Genomic DNA, 19,050 nt, shown 5'->3' on the forward strand with positions numbered 1-19,050 from the left:
TATTAAATAGAGGAGGTGGCTGATGTGGCAGCACCAGGAGTGAGTAAAGTTAATTTTATATATATAGATTTTCGTTATATAGTTAAGATAAATTATATTTTTTTATATTTTTTTCTTTTTTGAAAAATAAAAAACTGATAAGTAGTCTAGAAAGAAAAGAGTAAGATCTTACCTAATTTTTTTGATAGATAATTTTATGTTTTTCTATATAATAATTTTATTGTCATCATCTAAAAGTAATAATTAACAAAAAATAGTTTTATATAAAGTCAATTTTAAAATAATTTATTAAAACAATATCACAATACAAATATCTTATACTATAAGTTTAACCAGTTTTTATAAAAATTCATGAAAATAAAAGTGTGTGAAATTTAATTTATTTTTTATTTTCTATATATTGTCTCTACTTCTAATCATTTTAACATAAATAGTATGATTAACAATAAATTAAATTTTAAAATTATTGTTTTCTGTTATATCATAGGGTGATAAAGCAATTATGTTATGTTACAATCAAAATATAACTTATAAATTACTATTAAATACAAATTTGAGTTGTGTCTTTAATACAATATATATGATTATTGAACATAATGTTAGGTTTTTATATATTAGAAAATATTTAATATTAAATTAGTCTATCATAAATTAATTTGGTTTCAGTTTTTACTTTGAAATGTATGAAACCATTTTATAGTAATAGGACAATTAGTTACAGCAAAGTTAATTAATTTTTGTATGTTCGTTAAATAATTATGATAAATTAAATTATTTATAGTTTTTTTTGAAAAAAAGACTGATAAGTATTCTAAGAAAAACAACTGTAATACCTTACTTTGATAGATAAATTTTGTTGTCCTATATATTAATTCTATTTTCATATCTAAAAGTAATAGTTAACAACAAATAATTTTATAATATGATAAGTCAATTTTAAAATAATTTGTTAAAATGATATCACAAAACATATATCTTATACTCTAAGTCTAACTAATTTTTTTATAATAATTCATGAAAATAAAAGTGTGTCAAATTTAATATACATATTTTTTTCTTCTATAAATTGTCTCTATTTCTAATCATTTTAAAATATAAATAGTAAAATTAACAAGAAATTAATTTTGAAACTATTGTTTTCTATTATTTCTTGGGGGAGATAAAACAATTATGTTATGATACCATTTTTTTTAGTACATATGTTTTAAAAACAGTCAAACTGTAACTTATACTATAATACTATTAAATACAAATTTGAGTTGTGTCTTTAATACATTATATATGATTATTGAATATAATATGATTTGTATATATATATTTGAAAATCTTCTATATTTTAAAATTATTCTATCATAAGTTAATTTGGTTTCAGTTTTTACTTTAAAAGTATGAAACCATTTTCTATTTTTATTTGGTTTCAATTTGTTTATATTTTTTAGTTGGGTTGATCAGTAGTTTTTTTTTAGGTTCTATGATGTATGATTTCATTATGTCCTAAACGTAGCAAAACTAAAACAACCAAATGGCAACGGCGCTAAATTGATAGACAGGTTTTCACCCACGGTATCAATCCCCTATGCAGTTGTAGTACAAATGGTTATCAATCCAAATGGTTGTGTATTGCTAGCAGGAAGAATATGATCAGTACAATACAAGTCAAGCCAAACAATTAAGGTTTGGGTTCTAACAGTCCTAATATAAACAAAGTAAAAGAATATAGACAAATAAACCACACGACCTAAGCACTCGATGCAAGCAATCGAGTACAGGATCGAGTGGGGTGATCGAGTATGCAAGTAAGATATGAACAGCTCGAGGTATTACTCGATGCAGGTTATCATGTACCTGATCGGGTAAGTGGTCGAGTAAGTAAAGAAAATGCAACAAATGAAATACAAAAGTTCCTAAGGATGGAGGTAATCGAATCCTAAGTGTTCTAGACCAGTATGGATGCCTTACATGCCTCAAGCAATTATTTCCTAGACAATGAACCTCTAAGACCTTGTCACCACACTTTCGCACTAGCAACAATCAACCTTGAACACACTACCACACTGCCGCACTAGCAATATGAACAAGCAGACATTAAGAACAATTCATTTTTTTCAGTAGACTTAAACTCATCTGATTTTGTCACTCAGAGCTAAGTAAACCTCTAGCACTGACCTAATCAAGCATTTTATCTACTCCTTTCGGCCTGTAGTATTGTAAACGCCCTAGATCTAATCTCAACATTTTGGTCTGTTGACAGCATTAAGAACATCAACCTAGAAGGAAATCTATCAATCATCACAATCAACTAAAGCATCCTAACCGATCAAGAATACCTAATCATCTATCCCATCCCTAGAAACTTTGCTACACTACTCGGACATAGAAACGAATAACAAAGCAATCATAATAAACGAAAATGACATTATATTAAAAGATAGAGTAGAGTAGAAAGAGTATGGGATAAAGATCTAAGAAAACTACAAAATAAAAATGCAAAACAAGAAGAAAAATGTTGAGTCGCTCAGTTCTCTCACAGAAGCTCTCGCTCTCTGGTTTGAGGGTTTGCGGCATGCTCGTTTGCGAGCTAGGGAAAGAGGGGGTTTATATATGGAAACCCATTTGACCTAGCTTCCCAAACCTGCCTGATGGTCTACTCGATGGGATAGTAAAACCGTCATCCCCTTCCTTGGGACCAACAGTCTCCGCAGCCACCGATGCTGCCAGTCTCACTGCACTATCCGCCTGTTTTTCTACCCTTCTCCCCCGTATTCCCACTCGGACAGGCATGGACTAAATGACCATATAATCCACACAACAAACAAATATTTGGTAGGCCTTCGTAAGAAACAAAGTAACGCTCCCCATTAATCATAATTGTCCCTTTCAAAGGTCGTTGCAAATCAACTTCAACGCAGATCCGAGAAAACCTAGCTCTCTCATAGTTCAAGGTTGTCACATCCACTCTAAGGGGACTCCCGAGCCCTTGAGCCACCCTCATCAGGATCGACGGATGATAGAAGTTAACCGGGATGTTTGACAAGTGAACCCACACTGGTGTCGTCACGATTTCATCCCGTAGAGGATCGAAATCTGGTGACCATACCTTTGTCAAAAGATAACTCCCAAAGGCAATCCATGGTCCCCCAGTCAAGACTGACAAATACTCTTCCTCCAGATCAAAGCGAATCATAAAGAACTGCCTCGGTAAATCCATCACGTACATTCCACCCTTCGGTTTCCACATCTCTCTTAACTTTCTAGTTAGCGCCGCAATGGAGATGTTTCTCCCTAGCACCATCACAATCATACATTGCTTCCACATCCCATTCATCACCTCTAATACCTCCAATCCAATAGTAACCACCGGTTCCCCGTCCTCGCCATCCAGGAACTCTAGATGTACCCTTGCATCTACAAACTCATCATCTAACAACCTCGCCGGTGTCGGTCTCCCTCCTACCCCACCACCAATCACTTTCTGCACCCATGTACGTGGATTATCCGGGGGATCGTCTGACGGCCGGTCCTTCTCCCCGCTATCCACCATCGTGTCATCCTGATCGCACACCGCCAAAGCCCAAGAGTCACCCATTCTTTTGTATTCTTAAACCCAAATGACTAACTAGTAACATGTAAAAGATCTTATATTAATGTAAAACAGATTAAATAGACAAATAAAAAAAATGTGTCTATCTAAATAGTGACTAAACAATGTTATTTGTAAAAAAATTTATGTTCAAAAAATACATTAGAACTTTTTTGATGTTAATAATAGGGATAACATCTTAGTCGACTTTTATGTTATTACGAACATTTTTAAATATCAGAAACAAGAATAGTTCATTCTACTAATTTTGTTTTTGACAGAAGATCGAAAAAAAATAATATAATTTTGTTTTTAACTTTATATGTTGACCAAAGATCTAAAAAAACTATCTAATTTCAACCGAATCAAAAGATGGATTAAAAATTCTTTGCCGTAAAATTTAAAAAATAATTAAAAATATACTTTTAAACGGGTAATTCATATAGTGACAAACATTAAATGTAGTTAAACGATTTTTAAAAAAACTGGTCATAAATTTTGGATAATAGTACCGGTATGAAATCACAAACTAAATATAAATTAAATATTTAAATAGAGAATTCATTTATTTTGTCTAAATTACTTAGCCAAACTTTTTTTATAAACATTGTCTAATAGTTAATTATTTTATAAAAAAATGATTATGAGACATAAAATTTATGATGGGACGAGAATGGACGGGGCGGGAGAGAATGTGACATGTTTACTGTTTCAAAATAGATATATCTATATCATATATGTGCTATAATGCAACTAAAACCAAATAGAATTATGATGATTGGATTTAATACACCTAAACAAACTGTGTATTTTGATTAGTTTAGAAAATACAAAAGTAAAAAAAATCACTTAACATTTTCAAAAACGAATATTGCACCCGTGCTTAACTTTATATAATAATGTATCAGAGCCAAACCTAGACGCGTGTGGAGTCGAGTGGTCTCACACTGTCGGGGGTGACGGTCTTGGTCCGCAATGAGGACGTTGCGATCTGTTAGTGGGGGTGAACTGTGACATCCCAGTTTGCGGAGGCATTTAAAAAGAATTGATTTGGTCACCTATGTCATCAAAATGCAATTATATTTTCAGTCTAGGGTCCTACGAAAACTCCAGAGTTAAGCGTGTTTGAGCTGGAGTAGTCTCAGGATGGTTAACCTTCCGAGAGGTGACTGTCGGAACTGTGTAAGTGAGGACAAAACACAGGGAAAGATCATGTGGTGATTTGAAGGGATGGTAACAAGTCTTTAAAACCTCCTGGACGTAGCAAAACCGACTGTCGGATATGGATAGGCTCACGGGCCTAGTGAGAAGACGTGAGGCCCATTAAGAAAGGTGGCCCACTAAGAGGTGGCGGTCGGGGCGTTACAACTAGTATCAGAGCTGAACCCAGACGATTGTGGAGTTGAGGGGGCTCACACCGTCGGGGGTGATAGTCTTGGTGCGCAAAGAGGACGTTGCAATCTATTAGTGGGGGTGAATTGTGACACCCCGTTTTGCAAAGAAGTTTAAAAGAATTTATTTGGCCACCTATGTCACCAAAGTGCACTTATCTTTTTGGTCAAGGGTCCTGAGAAAACTCTAGAGTTAAGCGTGCTTGAGTTGGAGTAGTTTTAGGATGAGTGACCTTCCGGGAAGTGATTATCGAAACTGTGTGCGTAGGGACGGTAACAAGTCTTTAAAGCCTCCCGGACATAGGAAACCGACTATCGTATATGGATAGGCTCACGAGCCTAGTGAGAGAACGTGAGGCCCATTAGAGAAAGTGGGCCCATGGACTCGGAGTGGACATGGGGCCACTAAGAGGTGGGGGTTGGAGCGTTAGAAGTGGTATCAGAGCACTATAACCAATACTGAAGATACCTATATTTGTTACTTAAAAAGAAAAGTATATCAACAATGAGCTAGAAGCATATTGGTGATGATGTTCAAATGGTGAATCTTGGTAAATATACCTAGACCAAATGAAATATGATTAGGGAAATGCAAAAAATTTGGTCTTGAGCCTAATTGATGAGTAAACAACATATATCAACTTGAAGTCAGACCTCCCGCCGCCCCATTGAGTCAGACCTAGGTTGATGACATGGTGCAGGAGGTGCATTTGCATCATATTCACCCAAAATTCAATATTTTATCCTTTTTTAACCCAAATTAATTTAATAAAATATGAACTAATAAGAAATGTGAGATATATGTATAAATACATACACCATTTAGTTTTGAGATTATGTAGTATAAAAACATAAATCAATTTATTCTTCTGGTTTTTTGTTTTATATAATTATCATAAGTTACAATGATGTAAAAAAAACATTACAGAGAACTAATATGATCTATGTTAGATGCTAAAACTAAAAAACGGAAGGAAGATATTTTTGTAACAATGTTGAAATTCAAAAAGCAAAATATACAACAATTATATTTTTTTAACAAACTATAGACTATATAAGATACAAATAAAATAAAGTAAATAAAATATTAAAATTTAAAATTAATGAGAATGACATGTGTCACAAATATAGAGGGCCAAATGTCACATTGTTAGACAAAGTTAGGAAAAACATTCTCTTATTATATAAAACTAGGTTAGTACCCGCGCTACACCGCGGGTTGTTTTTAGATTTTTTTTTTGGTATAATATTTTGTTTCTTATTTTTTGAAATAAAAATTTAATATAAATTATTTGGAATTAGAATTTACTATTAAGTTATTTGTAATTTTATATAATCTTCTCAAGTGTATCCACTATCCACTGCCTATTCAAAGTCCAATTCCAGAATAGAAATATTAATGTAAAATATTACCAAACAGCAACAACAAACATAAATTTACAAAGCGATATATAATACCAATGTTCCTCAAATACTTTATGAGCAGTCTTGCAAATAATTAATATCTGTTAGTGCATTTGCTGTTTTTTGGATCGAGTAAAGAGTACGCATTTAGACCATCTCCATTGGTGGTATTTAGATGGAGATGGCAAAGTTGCTTAACAATAAAAGAAAATAATTATATGCAAATGTGAGTTAAATAATGGTCTGATGCTTTAGGCCATTTTTATAGGGAGAACACCAAGGGTGTTCTAAGCCCAAAAAAATTAGAAAATAATGAACAGTGGGTTTAGAATATTTTTTTGGTTCTTGATGTAGAACTGTTTTTGGCTCAATTCTAAGCTGACGTGGCAAGCTGTGAATGAATACAATTTTTTGCAAACAATTTTCACAAATTAAAAGAGGATTTGATTGAGAATATATGGAATAAATTTGGACATTAAACTATGTATTAATTAAATAAAATGTTTGTGTACTTTAATTAAGTAATATGTTTATTTTTTTTTATCTTTAATGTTTTTTTGTTTCATAAAAATTTGGTATTGTATTTTGAATTTTAGTAAAAGTTTTATAAGTATGCAATTTAAATGTTAATTTATAAGTTTTTATAATTGTAATATGTTTAAGAATATTATATTATTAAATCTTATGATCTTAAACATGTTCTCTCAATAACTAACTTCTTAACAAAAGATCTAAACTACTGATCTTACATTATTTTTATAATATTTTTACTCTAATAACACCCAAAAGTGTTCCTCCTATAATGATGCCCTTATAGAACGATTTTTAGAACCGTTTAGAAACCTGTACGTGCCACTTTCTGATTGGGTGAGGGAAATTTTTCTTTTTTTTTGCACTCTCTTTCTATTTTCCCGACTTTTATTCTTGTCTCTCTCTACTTGGGGAAGAGTGAACTCGAAACCATCGGATGATCAAATCGTACTCCACCGGCAGCATCGGTTCATCAAATCCGTCGTTATCAAGTTCGGCGCTCTCTTGGTCACCGTCGATGAACGCCCCATCAAACTTCAAATTTGGGACTATAGAAATTAAGAAAGCTTGAATAAAGAACAACTCTCTTTATTATATTTAGAAAATAACTCAAAACTAAACACCAAAGCTCTCAATCTCTCATACCTTTGATCACAACTCAATCAAAGATATTTATAGTCATAACACAACTCTGTTATTCCTATTTTGATAATGGAAAACTTCTCTTTTCCTAATCCTAATACAATTGGAACTTTTCCTTTTAGCCTATCTTGTCATTAACCAACTTGTTAATGATATCTTGGACTTCAAGATACAATCTTCTAGAAGCTTACCCCAACATTCACCCCCTTAAGCTTCAAGTTCTTCTTAGTGAGGTATTGAACACCTAACAAGCTTCTCATTTCTTTAAACTTGAGCCGTGCTAATGCTTTAGTCAGTATGTCTGCCCTTTGTTCCACTCCCGGTACGTGCTCCACATCAACAACCTCGTTCTCAATGCACTCTCGTATAAAATGATAGCGTTTATGAATATGTTTGCTTCTACCATGGAAGACAGGGTTCTTAGTGAGTTCTATCGCTGATTTATTGTCAATGTGAATGGTGATCTGTTCAGTCTTCCATCTGGTGATCTCGCTTAGTAAGTCTTGGAGCCAAATGGCTTGTTTGGCTGCTTCCGTTGATGCCATGAACTCTGCTTCGCACGACGAGAGAGCAATCGTATTCTGTTTCTGAGAACACCAAGTTATCGGTGAGGATCCAAAATAGAACACGTGACCCGTTGTGCTTCTTCCATCGTCCGGATCGATATTGTGGCTGCTATCACTAAACCCCACAATCTTCTTAGATCCTCCACGATTAAACTTCAGACCAAAACCTATAGTTCCTATAAGATACCGTAGTATATGTTTCATTACCTCACCATGAGATTTACGAGGACTATGCATATACCTACTAGTAACTCCAGCAGAGAATGCTAGGTCTGGTCGTGTATGTAGTAAGTATTGCAAGCATCCTACATTCCTTCTGTATTTTTTCGTGTCTATCTCGATTTCTTCTTGAGCTTTAGAAACTAGCAATCCAAACTCCATAGGTTCTTGAGTTGAGTTGCAGGTTTCTAAACCAGCTTCCCTTAAGATTCTTCGAGCATATCCCTCTTGTTTGATCTCGATTCCGTCTTCGACTTGGAGCACTTCGATCCCGAGATAATAAGTGAGCCTTCCGAGATCTGACATCTCAAACTTAGATGACATCCCAGCTTTGAAATCACTTATGACTTTTAATGTGTTTCCGGTCACAAACAAGTCATCAACGTAAATGGCAACGATGAGAAGTGTTCCTCCTTCTTCCTTGCGATATACAGAGTTTTCTTTTGAACATTTTATGAATCTCATTCCTTTCAAAATCTGATCTAGCTTCGTGTTTCAAGCTCGTGGAGCTTGCCTTAAACCGTACAAGGCCTTCGAAAGCTTATAAACCTTGTGTTCTTCACCTTTTACCTCAAATCCTTCGGGTTGGTCAACATAAACATCTTCTCTTAGCTCTCCGTGTAAGAATGTTGTTTTTACATCTAAGTGATGAATTTCCCATCCATGTATTGCCGCCAATGCAATCAACAGCCGTATGGTCTCCAATCGAGCAACAGGAGCAAAAACTTCATCAAAATCTATGCCGGATTCTTGTACGTATCCTTTAGCCACAAGTCGCGCCTTATACATATTGATAGTACCATCTGCATTTTTCTTGATTTTGAAAATCCACTTGAGACCAATCACCTTTGCGCCACTCGGTCTATCAATTAAAAACCATGTCTTGTTTTTGTTGATTGAGACAATCTCTTCTTTGCATGCTTCTCTCCACTTTGTTGAACCCTTTGCTTCTTCAAAACACCTTGGCTCATTGTCGATCGAGAGTAGAAGTTTCTCACATTCTACGGCAGCTTGTAAAACATAGTCATTAAGATAAGTTGGTTTGTTTACTTGCCGTCCAGACCTTCTTAGTGGAGGTTGTACTTCTTGTTGATTTTGAATGACGTTCTCGTCATTCTCATGTGGAAATTGCTCGTCGTTATTTCCATCCTCTTGATCACTCTCATCGTCATTACTCTCGGTCTCATCATGTTCATGGTGTTGAGTGTTGTCGATGATGACAGGTCCTTCTCCAGCATCTATTACTTCTCCCCACCTCATGTGAAACATCCCGGGATCCCTACTCGATCCATCTCTTGTTTCATTCCAAGTCCAGCTTGCTTTCTCATCAAAAACCACGTCTCGACTAACAACGATTCTCCGTGTCGTTGGGTTGTACAGTCTATAGGCCTTTGATCCTGGCTCAATCCCAAGGTGGACTAGAGGCTTTGATCGATCATCGAGCTTTGTGAGGTTCGCAGATTCAACCTTCGAATATGCTAAGCAACCGAACACTCTTAAGTGCTCAAGACTTGGTTTCTTCTCTCGCAAGCATTCATAAGGAGTCATATTTTCAAGAGCTCTTGTTGGTACCCTATTGATTACGTATGTAGAGTGTCGAACCGCTTCTCCCCATAGGTAGTTTGGTACCATCATAGCTTTTAGGATACTCCTTGTCATCTCCAATAGTGTTCTATTCCTCCTTTCGACAACACCGTTTTGTTGTGGGGTGTAAGGTGCCGTAAGATGCCACTTGATCCCGTTTGATTCACAAAAATCATGAAACTCTCTTGAAGCAAATTATCCTCCTCTATCGGTTCTTAGTGTCATGATTTCTTTCCCAAGTTCCTTCTCCACAACACTTTTAAATACCTTGAACTTACCTAACGCTTCACTCTTTTCTTTTAACAAGATAATCCACATATATCTTGAAAAATCATCAATAATAACAAATATGTATTTGTTATGAGCCAATGTTGATGGGGTTATCGGTCCACAGAGATCAGCGTGCAGGAGCTGTAGGGGCTTTGATGCTCGGTACATCGTTGCTTTTGGAAAACCTTGACGTGTTTGTTTGCCTACTAAACACGATTCACACAACCTTTTTTCTTCTCTTACTTCGGGTAGGCCGTAGACCATCTTTTTTTTGGACATAGCTTTCATTGTCTTAAAGCTTACATGTCTTAACCTTGCATGCCACCTCCAAGTATCATCTTCTATGTTCGTGTGTAAACATATTGGTTTTCCAACTGTTAGACCAATTTTGTACAGCCTATTGGCTGAACGTGTGACTTTAACCATCAATCTTCCACGAGGTCGAAAGGGCTTCCCTGTTTTCTGCTTGACCTTCGTAGCGCATCAAAGAGACTGTCATGTAGAGTTAAATAATCTTGTCGCATTTGAACATCACACCCGACTTCTGTAGCTTGTCCCAGGCTAATAATGTTGCTCTTGAGATCGGGAATGTAGTAAATATCAGTGACAAGAATTTGCTCTTCCGTTTTGCTTTGAAACAGAATAGATCCCTTCCCTTCTATTTCAACACATGAGCCATCTCCAAACTTAACCTTCCCTTTTATATTCTTGTTGAGTTCGGAGAAATACGTTGGATTACCGGTCATATGATTACTTGCTCCATTGTCGAGATACCAAGTACCGTCTTCAGCTTCGTAGTTCTTTGGTATCACATTTTCTTCGTTTAAGAACACTACTTCATGGATATAAAGTGCTGGGTCAGCTTCTTCCGTTTCTTCCGTCTCAGTTTTATGTGCCTCTTGTAACTTTTGTGTTCTTTCTGGGCAAGTGGAGGCGTAGTGACCAGGTTTGTCACATTGGTAGCAAATTACTTTAGAAAGATCCTTCTTCTCCTTAGCTTGATTATGGTCCGATTGATTTATTGTTCTTTCCTGAAAATTGAATCTTCCTCTTCCTCGTCCTTTATATCCTCCTCTTCCTCCTCCACCGCGTCCTCTCCCTTGTGATGTCGTGAAGCTCTGTTGTTCGAAGTTGGAGAATAACAACTTGCTTTGCGTATCTCCATGATTCTCCTTGTCGAGAATTCTTTCTTCATAAGTTTTAAGTCTTCCAACAATATCTTCAAAAGGGGTTGTGTTTAAATCAAGGACTTGCTCGAGGGAGGCAATAATTTGGATATATCGGCTCTTTGGTAGACCATTGAGAAATTTCTTCACAAGTTTGACCTCTTTAATGGAGTGTCCAAGTGAGGCTGCCTTCGACGCTAGCTATGATAACTTCCCCGAGAAGCTCTCGATTGAGTCCGTATCCTTCATCTAGATTCTTTCAAACTCCGACATTAGTGTTTGAAGTCTAGCTTCCTTGACTCGATCAGCACCAAGATGACGGGATTTAATAGCATCCCAGATCCCTTTAGGAGTATCTTGTTCACCTACTTGCAGAATAAGAGCCTCCGGGATGGATTGAAATAACAATCCAATTGCGATATCGTTCTTGTTGGAATCAGTTGACACACTTTCAACGGTTTCCCTCACCTTGTTGATTCGCAACACCACCTTCATCTTCATGGCCCATACAGTATAATTTGTAGCGTTAAGCATGGGACATTGGATTGACGACGGAGCAAACTCCTTTGAACGCAGAGTATCGACCTCTTCCATAGCTTGGTTATGTCTTCTTCTTTTGACTCTCTTAGATCGACTAACCTAGAAGCTCTGATACCAAATATAGAAATTAAGAAAGCTTGAATAAAGAACAACTCTCTTTATTATGTTTAGAAAATAACTCAAAACTAAACACCAAAGCTCTCAATCTCTCATACCTTTGATCACAACTCAATCAAAGATATTTATAGTCATAACACAACTCTGTTATTCCTATTTTGATAATGGAAAACTTCTCTTTTCCTAATCCTAATAAAATTGGAACTTTTCCTTTTAGCCTATCTTGTCATTAACCAACTTGTTAATGATATCTTGGACTTCAAGAGACAATCTTCTAGAAGCTTACCCCAACAGGGACACCATACGCTTATGCTCTCTCTTTCTCTCTCTCTCGTCCTTTATCCTTTCTTCGTCTAATTAGGTCCACTTAAGAACTTAATCACGTTTTTATCGATTAGGATTTTTTTTGAGCCTTTTTGACCTAAGCTAGATTTTTGATTATTATGAAGATTAATTGTCATGATCAGTAACAATTTTTCTCATTCTTTATAGAAACAATGTCTTACTATAATTTGCTAACAAGTAACAAATACTGTATAATTTAAAATCATTGCCAGAGACTCAAAGTTGGGTTTCTTGATTAAGTTTCATCATAGGCTTCTTATTGAAATAGAAGCTGAGTTCACATGTCTCCTTGTTTCTCGTCAATAGTCTTTGATTCGTTTTTTTTTTCACTCAGCTGTATGACTTGTTAATCTTTTCCGTTGGATGATGTATGGGCTGGACTTGTTTTATGTTTTTTTTTTTTGGTGCCTTCTGGTTCTAGTTTGCTATGATACGTTTATGATTTAACCAATTGTATGATGTTTAGGCTGGATAAGAGTCTTTTAGATCCATCACCAGATCATATTAAAGAGGAGCAGCCGGAGCTTTACTGGTTTATGACATCACCAGATTAGTATTTCCTTGCAACAGTATATGATCAGCTCCAATTTTCTGAATTCTTCCATCAGCAAAGGTTTTGGCAAGTTATTGGTTCTTTATTTCGTGAACTAATAAACTTAGAACTGCTGTTAAGGTTTTGGAAATTGGTACTTTCATCATAAATACAAGTTTTGGGAATTTACGTTTGATCTTGCATAAAGTTTTGGCTATATGATTGATACTGGCAATGCTCTTTTGGGAGTTTGTTAAGTTAACTATACATCTTAGCATTGTACTTAAAATGATCTTCTTACTCTGTTTTTTTTTTTTGGAATTTTTCACAAGTATGAACGATATATATAAGAAGGATTGCAAGAGTTTTATCATGTGTTGATCTTTCTGCCCTCAAAGCTCAAAAGTCTGGTTCTTTTGGTTGCAGGAGAGAGACATTTAACCATCTGGCAAGTTGGTTGGAGGATGCTCGGCAACATGCAAATCCTAATATGAGTATTATGCTAATTGGGAAAATGCGATCTTGCTCACAAGAGAGCTGTTAGCAAATAGGAAGGAGAACAGTTTGCCAAGGAACACGGCCTGCTATTCTTAGAAGCATCTGCATTTAACCATTTGTGTTACAATGTGATCTAATTCCCTTAATCTCTCTGGATTTTGCAGTCATCGGGCATTAAGGTTGGCTACATGCGTACTCAAGGTGCAGCAGGAGGCAGGGATGGTGCAATTTCTCAGGGAGGTGGCTGTTGTGGTTAAAAAGTCCTTAGGACACATATCTGCTGTAATCTGGTGATCCAGAAACTACTTTTGTTTTTAAACCAGAGTGTCTTGAGCATTCTTCATTCCATTCTCAGTGTATCATGTCATAACCCCCTCTATAAGTGTATGTACAAGCAAAAAGAAATATATTGACATCTTTAGCATATACAGGTCGCATAGATATGTTGAACCAAGTATCTTTAGCATATACAGATCGCATAGAATCACAATTCTGTTTGCCTACTGGATCAATTGAGAATTTATTATACTATTTCCAAAATAAAAAAATTTAAATTTGAGCTGCGGGAGCTTCTCGGTTGCGGCGGCCATGGATAAATTTTCCGATGAGAGATATACAACAAAAAGAACAAAGATTCATCTTAAGAAAATAAACACGCTCTGTTTCATATAAAACGACGACGATGAAGCAGAAGAAATCAAGGAGAAGATAAAACACTGTCTCCGTCGGTTCTCTTCTATTTAGTCATGCTCTGGAGAGAATCACCTTCTTCTTTTATTGTATTGATGTATATGACAAAAAAAAAAAAAAAACCGATGTCAATATGAAGAGATTGAAAATGGTTTTGACTAACGAAAGCCATAAAATATATGAAATAGTTATTTCTAATGCTATTGTCACTTTACAAAACAAAACAAAAAAAGATTGTGCTTTAATTTGATTGCTGCAAGGAAAAAGTTCATATTTTTTAAATAAAGCTTCATACTTTAAAATATATTAGATGGATGAGTATTTGTAAGCATTTCTAGTTTGTGCTTTTGATTAAACCAAACTAATGTTTAAAATGTGCATAATTATAGCGAGATTCTTTGTTATGAGAAATTAATTTTTGACTATGTTGTTAATTGTTATAATCGCTGCGTATCATGAAATTTTAGTGGTTTTGATTAGTGATTATTCAAGTAATTTCGACAAACCAACTTAACCACTATAACTAAAGAAAAATTAACACGCCAGAAAGCAAATTAGAAGTCTGGAAACATCAAACATAATCATTCAATGGTGGTACATTGTAAATGCATGATTTAATTTTTTTAACAAAAAAAAAAAAAAAAATGCATGATTTAATTTTTTAATGTTCTTAGCCGCCGTACATTGTACATTGTAAATGATAGTATGATTAAATTTATATCATCAAACAAAGCTATATTATTAGCCGCCGTATATTCAACCCTCCGATCTCCAAGACTCCAACATTAGCAACCGTAGATTCATCTCCGTCTATTGGGTTTAATAATAATACTAACTAGATTAAGACTCACAGTATACCGCGAGATAAAATTATTTATAACTAAAATATTTAAATTATAAATTGTATTTGTTGGTTAAATATGTTATAATTATATTATAATTTTAAATAAAAATATAATATCGCAATATAATTTATTTTTTACATAATATTTATTTAATCAATTTAATTAGATATGTTTATTTTTTGATATCGACAGAGTTAACAAAATAATAAAATAATGTTTTATCCTTGTAACACCGAATTAATGATTTTTTAATTTATATAAATATCGATAAAACTCGTCCCGCTATATAACCCGTCCCGAGATATTTTAACACACACTATATCATCTTAATTTTTAACATTTATTGTGTATCTATGGTATAATATTTATCATATTTAACTTTCTAAAAGTTTTAAATCTTTTTCATATTTAACCTTTTAAAAATCTTTAAAATAAAGAAGCGGAATAAACCAAATAAAAGTTTTTAAAGTTTGAATGCCTGATAAATCAAGCTTTCTACTCATTTGTATTCGAAATCATTTTGGTCTCTTTTAGTATGACTCTGAACCATTGCCCAATTTTTTTAGACTATGTAGGATATTGTATCTGTATTTTTTTATTTATCTATTGAGTAATATATGTCCGTTTTAAAATTTTTGTATTACATCATATGCAGGAAAAAATCACAATTTTTATTAACTAAATATAGTATAAAATAATTTAAGATAATTAAAATATAAATTCAAATAAAAAATGAAAGAGAATCATATATTTATATGAGTTAGAAAGATTTCTTTATTTTTTTAAATATTACTTATAATTAATTTTAAAGTTTTGGTAAAAATCAATGCATTAAATATAAAATGGGAAAAAAGCTTAAAAATACTTCATCTATTTTTTATTTGGACGTTTAATACCTCGTCTTTTTTGGTTGGAAGAAAAATACATCATTTAATTAAAACGTACAATTTAATACCTAAACTAATAAATTTTGTTAGTTTCATACCTACGAATTTTTGACAAAAATAAAATTCCGTTTTTACCCTTCTTATATCAATTAATTATTAATTTTAAATAATATGACATTAATTTATAAGTTTATTTGATTTAAAATTAATTTGATTTAATATTTATTTTTATTCAATTTTGTTTTTACAAAAATACAATTTTGTTTAAACAATTAATTTATAAGAGGTAGTTTCTTGAACTCATTATTGATGCTATTACATTTCATGAGATTGTTTTCACTATGTTGGTTCCTGAATCTAAGAGGAAGTTTCTTGAAGAGATTTTGAAAGAAGAAGATGTGAAACAGATAGGCGGTGATGCGACGGAGATGACTGTTCCGATTTGATTTATCTTTTTAATAACTGAATATATTCATAAATCCGTTGGTCTGTTGTTGATGGCATTGATCAATTGTACAAACTTATATAATCATGAATTCATATATTCCTATGTTTTTGTTTAATGCACGGTTCTGAAGAAAGAAAGCAGATTTGAAAGTACTTAAGATCTTATAAATTAATTGTTTAAACAAAATTTGTATTTTTGTAAAAACAAATTGAATAAAAATAAATATTAAATCAAATTAATTTTAATTCAAATAAAATTAATTTTAAATCAAATAAACTTATAAATTAATGTCATATCATTTAAAATTAATAATTAATTGATATAAGAAGGGTAAAAACGGAATTTTATTTTAGTCAAAAAAATCGTAGGTATGAAACTAACAAGATTTATTAGTTTAGGTATTAGTTTAGGTATTAAACGTCCAAATAAAAAATAGATGAAGTATTTTTAAGCTTTTTTCCCTAATTATTTCAAAAAAGTATTTTTAGAATCTTCGATTTGTGTGTCCTCTGGAAAACAGAGGCAAGCAAAAACAGAAGTAGTCTGAGGAAGAAGAAACGATGACAACCGTCGGATATAACATCCCTCTTGATCTGACGATCGAGATCCTGCTAAGGTTGCCGGCGAAATCTCTCTTCAGATTCAGATCAGTGTCGAAGACATCAGCCGACAATTCGCCGACGCTTTCATGCACCTGTCTCTGTCTCGACCTCGGCTTCTCCTTGCTTTCAACAACTGCGACGACAACCAATTGTTGTTTTTCTCCTTAGCTCATCAAAGTTGTGATCTTTCATCGTCGTCTTCAGTGTTAGCCGCCAAAGAAAACACCTTGACACTTCCCAAAGTCAGATCTGATGATTGCATCATGCAGAGTAACTCTGTCCGTGGGTTCGTCTGTTGTTACATGGAGCGTCGTTTCGTGGTATGTAATCCAACCACAACACAATTCATAGTCTTACCGGAAGACTATAACCCTATCCGTCGTTGTGAGGATTTTTATGTGTACTTGGGATACGACCCAAGCAACGATCAGTACAAGGTATTGCGCCTGGAGATGGCGGAATTCTCTGATACACCTATTGAACATAGTGTATGCACGTTGGGAGGTGTTTCTGGTTCTTACTCATGGAGGCGCATCAAAAGCAGTATCCTTTATTATTATTTTCATCGTAATGGAGTATGCATTGATGGGGTTGTGTATTACGAAGCTAACTTGGATCCAGATTGTACTACTTTGGTAGTGAGTAGTTTTGATGTTGCGTCTGAGCAGTTGCGTGTCATTGAAACACCCGAAATTATGGTTGTAGCTAGCCTAACAAACTACCTAGGCAAGTTAGCTTCGTACGATTTCTCTGAAGACATTACTTGTTTTGTTTTGTGGGTTCTTGATGATGTTGAGAATCAAGTTTGGTCAAAAAAAATTTGTGTCTTTTCCTCTTTTACCCGTTCGTTGCTCTTGGATTTAAAACTGCACTTTGTTGGGGTGACTGCTGCTGGAGAGATCGTCTATGTTCCATATTTGTTTACTCATCCTTTCGAGATTCTCTTCTACCATGTAGAGAAGAAGCTGGTAAGAAGAGTTAGAGTTGAAGGACTCGTAGGTGATGTGGTTAGGAGTTGTACTTCTAGAAAAAGTCTTTGTTTTGCCTATGTCTCATGTTGTTACTTTGACAATATTATCTATTTGTAGTTTTAATTTAAGGGTTGATCTATTCAGTCTTCCTCTTTATAAAAAAAAACAAAAAAACTGTTTGAACTTTTTTATAACAGAATGTAAACGTGACTACAGGATTGGGACAGGAACATGGTCTTTTCTTAGGAGCTGAAGTTAAAGGGATGAGCATGTTCTAGTATGAGAGTGAGTAGTTTCGAATTTCGATGTTGGGTCCGAGCAGCTACGTCTCATTAACACACCTAGAAATTTTGCTGGTGTCCTAACAAACTACCTTGGGAAGTTAGCTGCGTATGATTCTATTGATGATGGTTTGTTTTGTTTTGTGGGTTCTTGATGATGTCAAGAATCAAGTTTGGACAAAGAAGACTTATGTCTTTCCTTCTTATACCACTTTAATGTTGCGGGGCTTTAGCTTTGCAGGGATCACTGTTGCTAGAGAGATCGTCTATGTTCCACACTTCTTTTCTGATCCTTTTGAGCTTTTCTGTTACGATGTAGAGAAGAAGATGGAAAGAAGCGTTGAGTTGAAGGACTCGTAGATGAAATCTATGATGGTGTTAGTTGTTCTACTTTCAAAACTCGTTTTCGTACCTTTCTATTATGCTCCTATGTCGACAATATTATTTAATTGTAGCTTTTATTTAACGGGATTGTTGGCGTGACCACTGTCTTCTGACTCTTTCGAGCTTCTCTGTTACTACTATACTAAGGTGGCAATAAGAGTTAAGAGTTAAAGAACTAGTAAAGGTCTTGGTTTGTCTGTCTCATACTCTCATGTATATGGTCCTTAGTTTAACTAAACTATTAAAGGATTGTTCGAATTCCGTCGTCTTCTTTTTATGCAGTTGTTAAGCTAAAAGGGAAGACTAAACTCGATTTCTTACTTTTCTTGACGCAAGTATGAAATTTTGAAATGGCCATGTTCGTTTAGTGAACGCTGCGACTATCTCCAGCGACTACAACAAAGACAAAATTACAACCTTGAAAAAAAAGATTTTTAGGACGCTGGAAATCTGTTACAGTTGTAGAAGATGAACGGAGGAGACGTATTTCAGTCGCTGCTTTTTTTACGACAACAAAACAAATTCATCCTAATGTGAATAAAAAACATCAATACGTC

At 34.3% G+C, this 19,050-nt stretch overlaps 2 protein-coding genes and 1 long non-coding RNA gene across 3 annotated transcripts; 2 read left to right on the forward strand and 1 right to left on the reverse strand.

Annotated features, from left to right (window-relative positions):
- Nucleotides 1-2,728: 2,728 nt before the first annotated feature.
- LOC104759949 (uncharacterized) lies at nt 2,729-3,586 on the reverse strand. The gene has a single exon (XM_010482811.2). The coding sequence runs from the start codon at nt 3,584-3,586 to the stop codon at nt 2,729-2,731; it is 858 nt and encodes a 285-aa protein (XP_010481113.2).
- An 8,743-nt stretch (nt 3,587-12,329) lies between these two features.
- LOC147924802 (uncharacterized) lies at nt 12,330-13,809 on the forward strand. The gene is made up of 2 exons (XR_015587712.1): nt 12,330-12,968; nt 13,314-13,809. It is a non-coding gene; the product is annotated as an uncharacterized LOC147924802 (long non-coding RNA).
- A 2,945-nt stretch (nt 13,810-16,754) lies between these two features.
- On the forward strand, nt 16,755-18,751 carry LOC104758433 (F-box protein At1g30790-like). The gene is made up of 2 exons (XM_010481297.3): nt 16,755-17,825; nt 18,045-18,751. Exons 1-2 carry the CDS (start codon nt 16,944-16,946, stop codon nt 18,072-18,074), a joined length of 912 nt encoding a protein of 303 aa, XP_010479599.1. The 5' UTR covers nt 16,755-16,943; the 3' UTR covers nt 18,075-18,751.
- The last annotated feature ends 299 nt before the right edge of the window (nt 18,752-19,050 follow it).

Source organism: Camelina sativa, chromosome 17 (genome assembly GCF_030686135.1).
Source record: "Camelina sativa cultivar CO46 ecotype springtype chromosome 17, ASM3068613v1".
Lineage (NCBI taxonomy): Eukaryota > Viridiplantae > Streptophyta > Magnoliopsida > Brassicales > Brassicaceae > Camelina > Camelina sativa.

Bases quoted from the DNA above. Each gene is read 5' to 3' on its own strand.
- LOC104759949 (XM_010482811.2), bottom strand. From the start codon at position 3,586: ATGGGTGACTCTTGGGCTTTGGCGGTGTGCGATCAGGATGACACGATG.
- LOC104758433 (XM_010481297.3), top strand. From the start codon at position 16,944: ATGCACCTGTCTCTGTCTCGACCTCGGCTTCTCCTTGCTTTCAACAAC. The intron at 17,826-18,044 runs GTAAGAAGAGTT...ACGTGACTACAG, and splicing joins ACCATGTAGAGAAGAAGCTG to GATTGGGACAGGAACATGGT.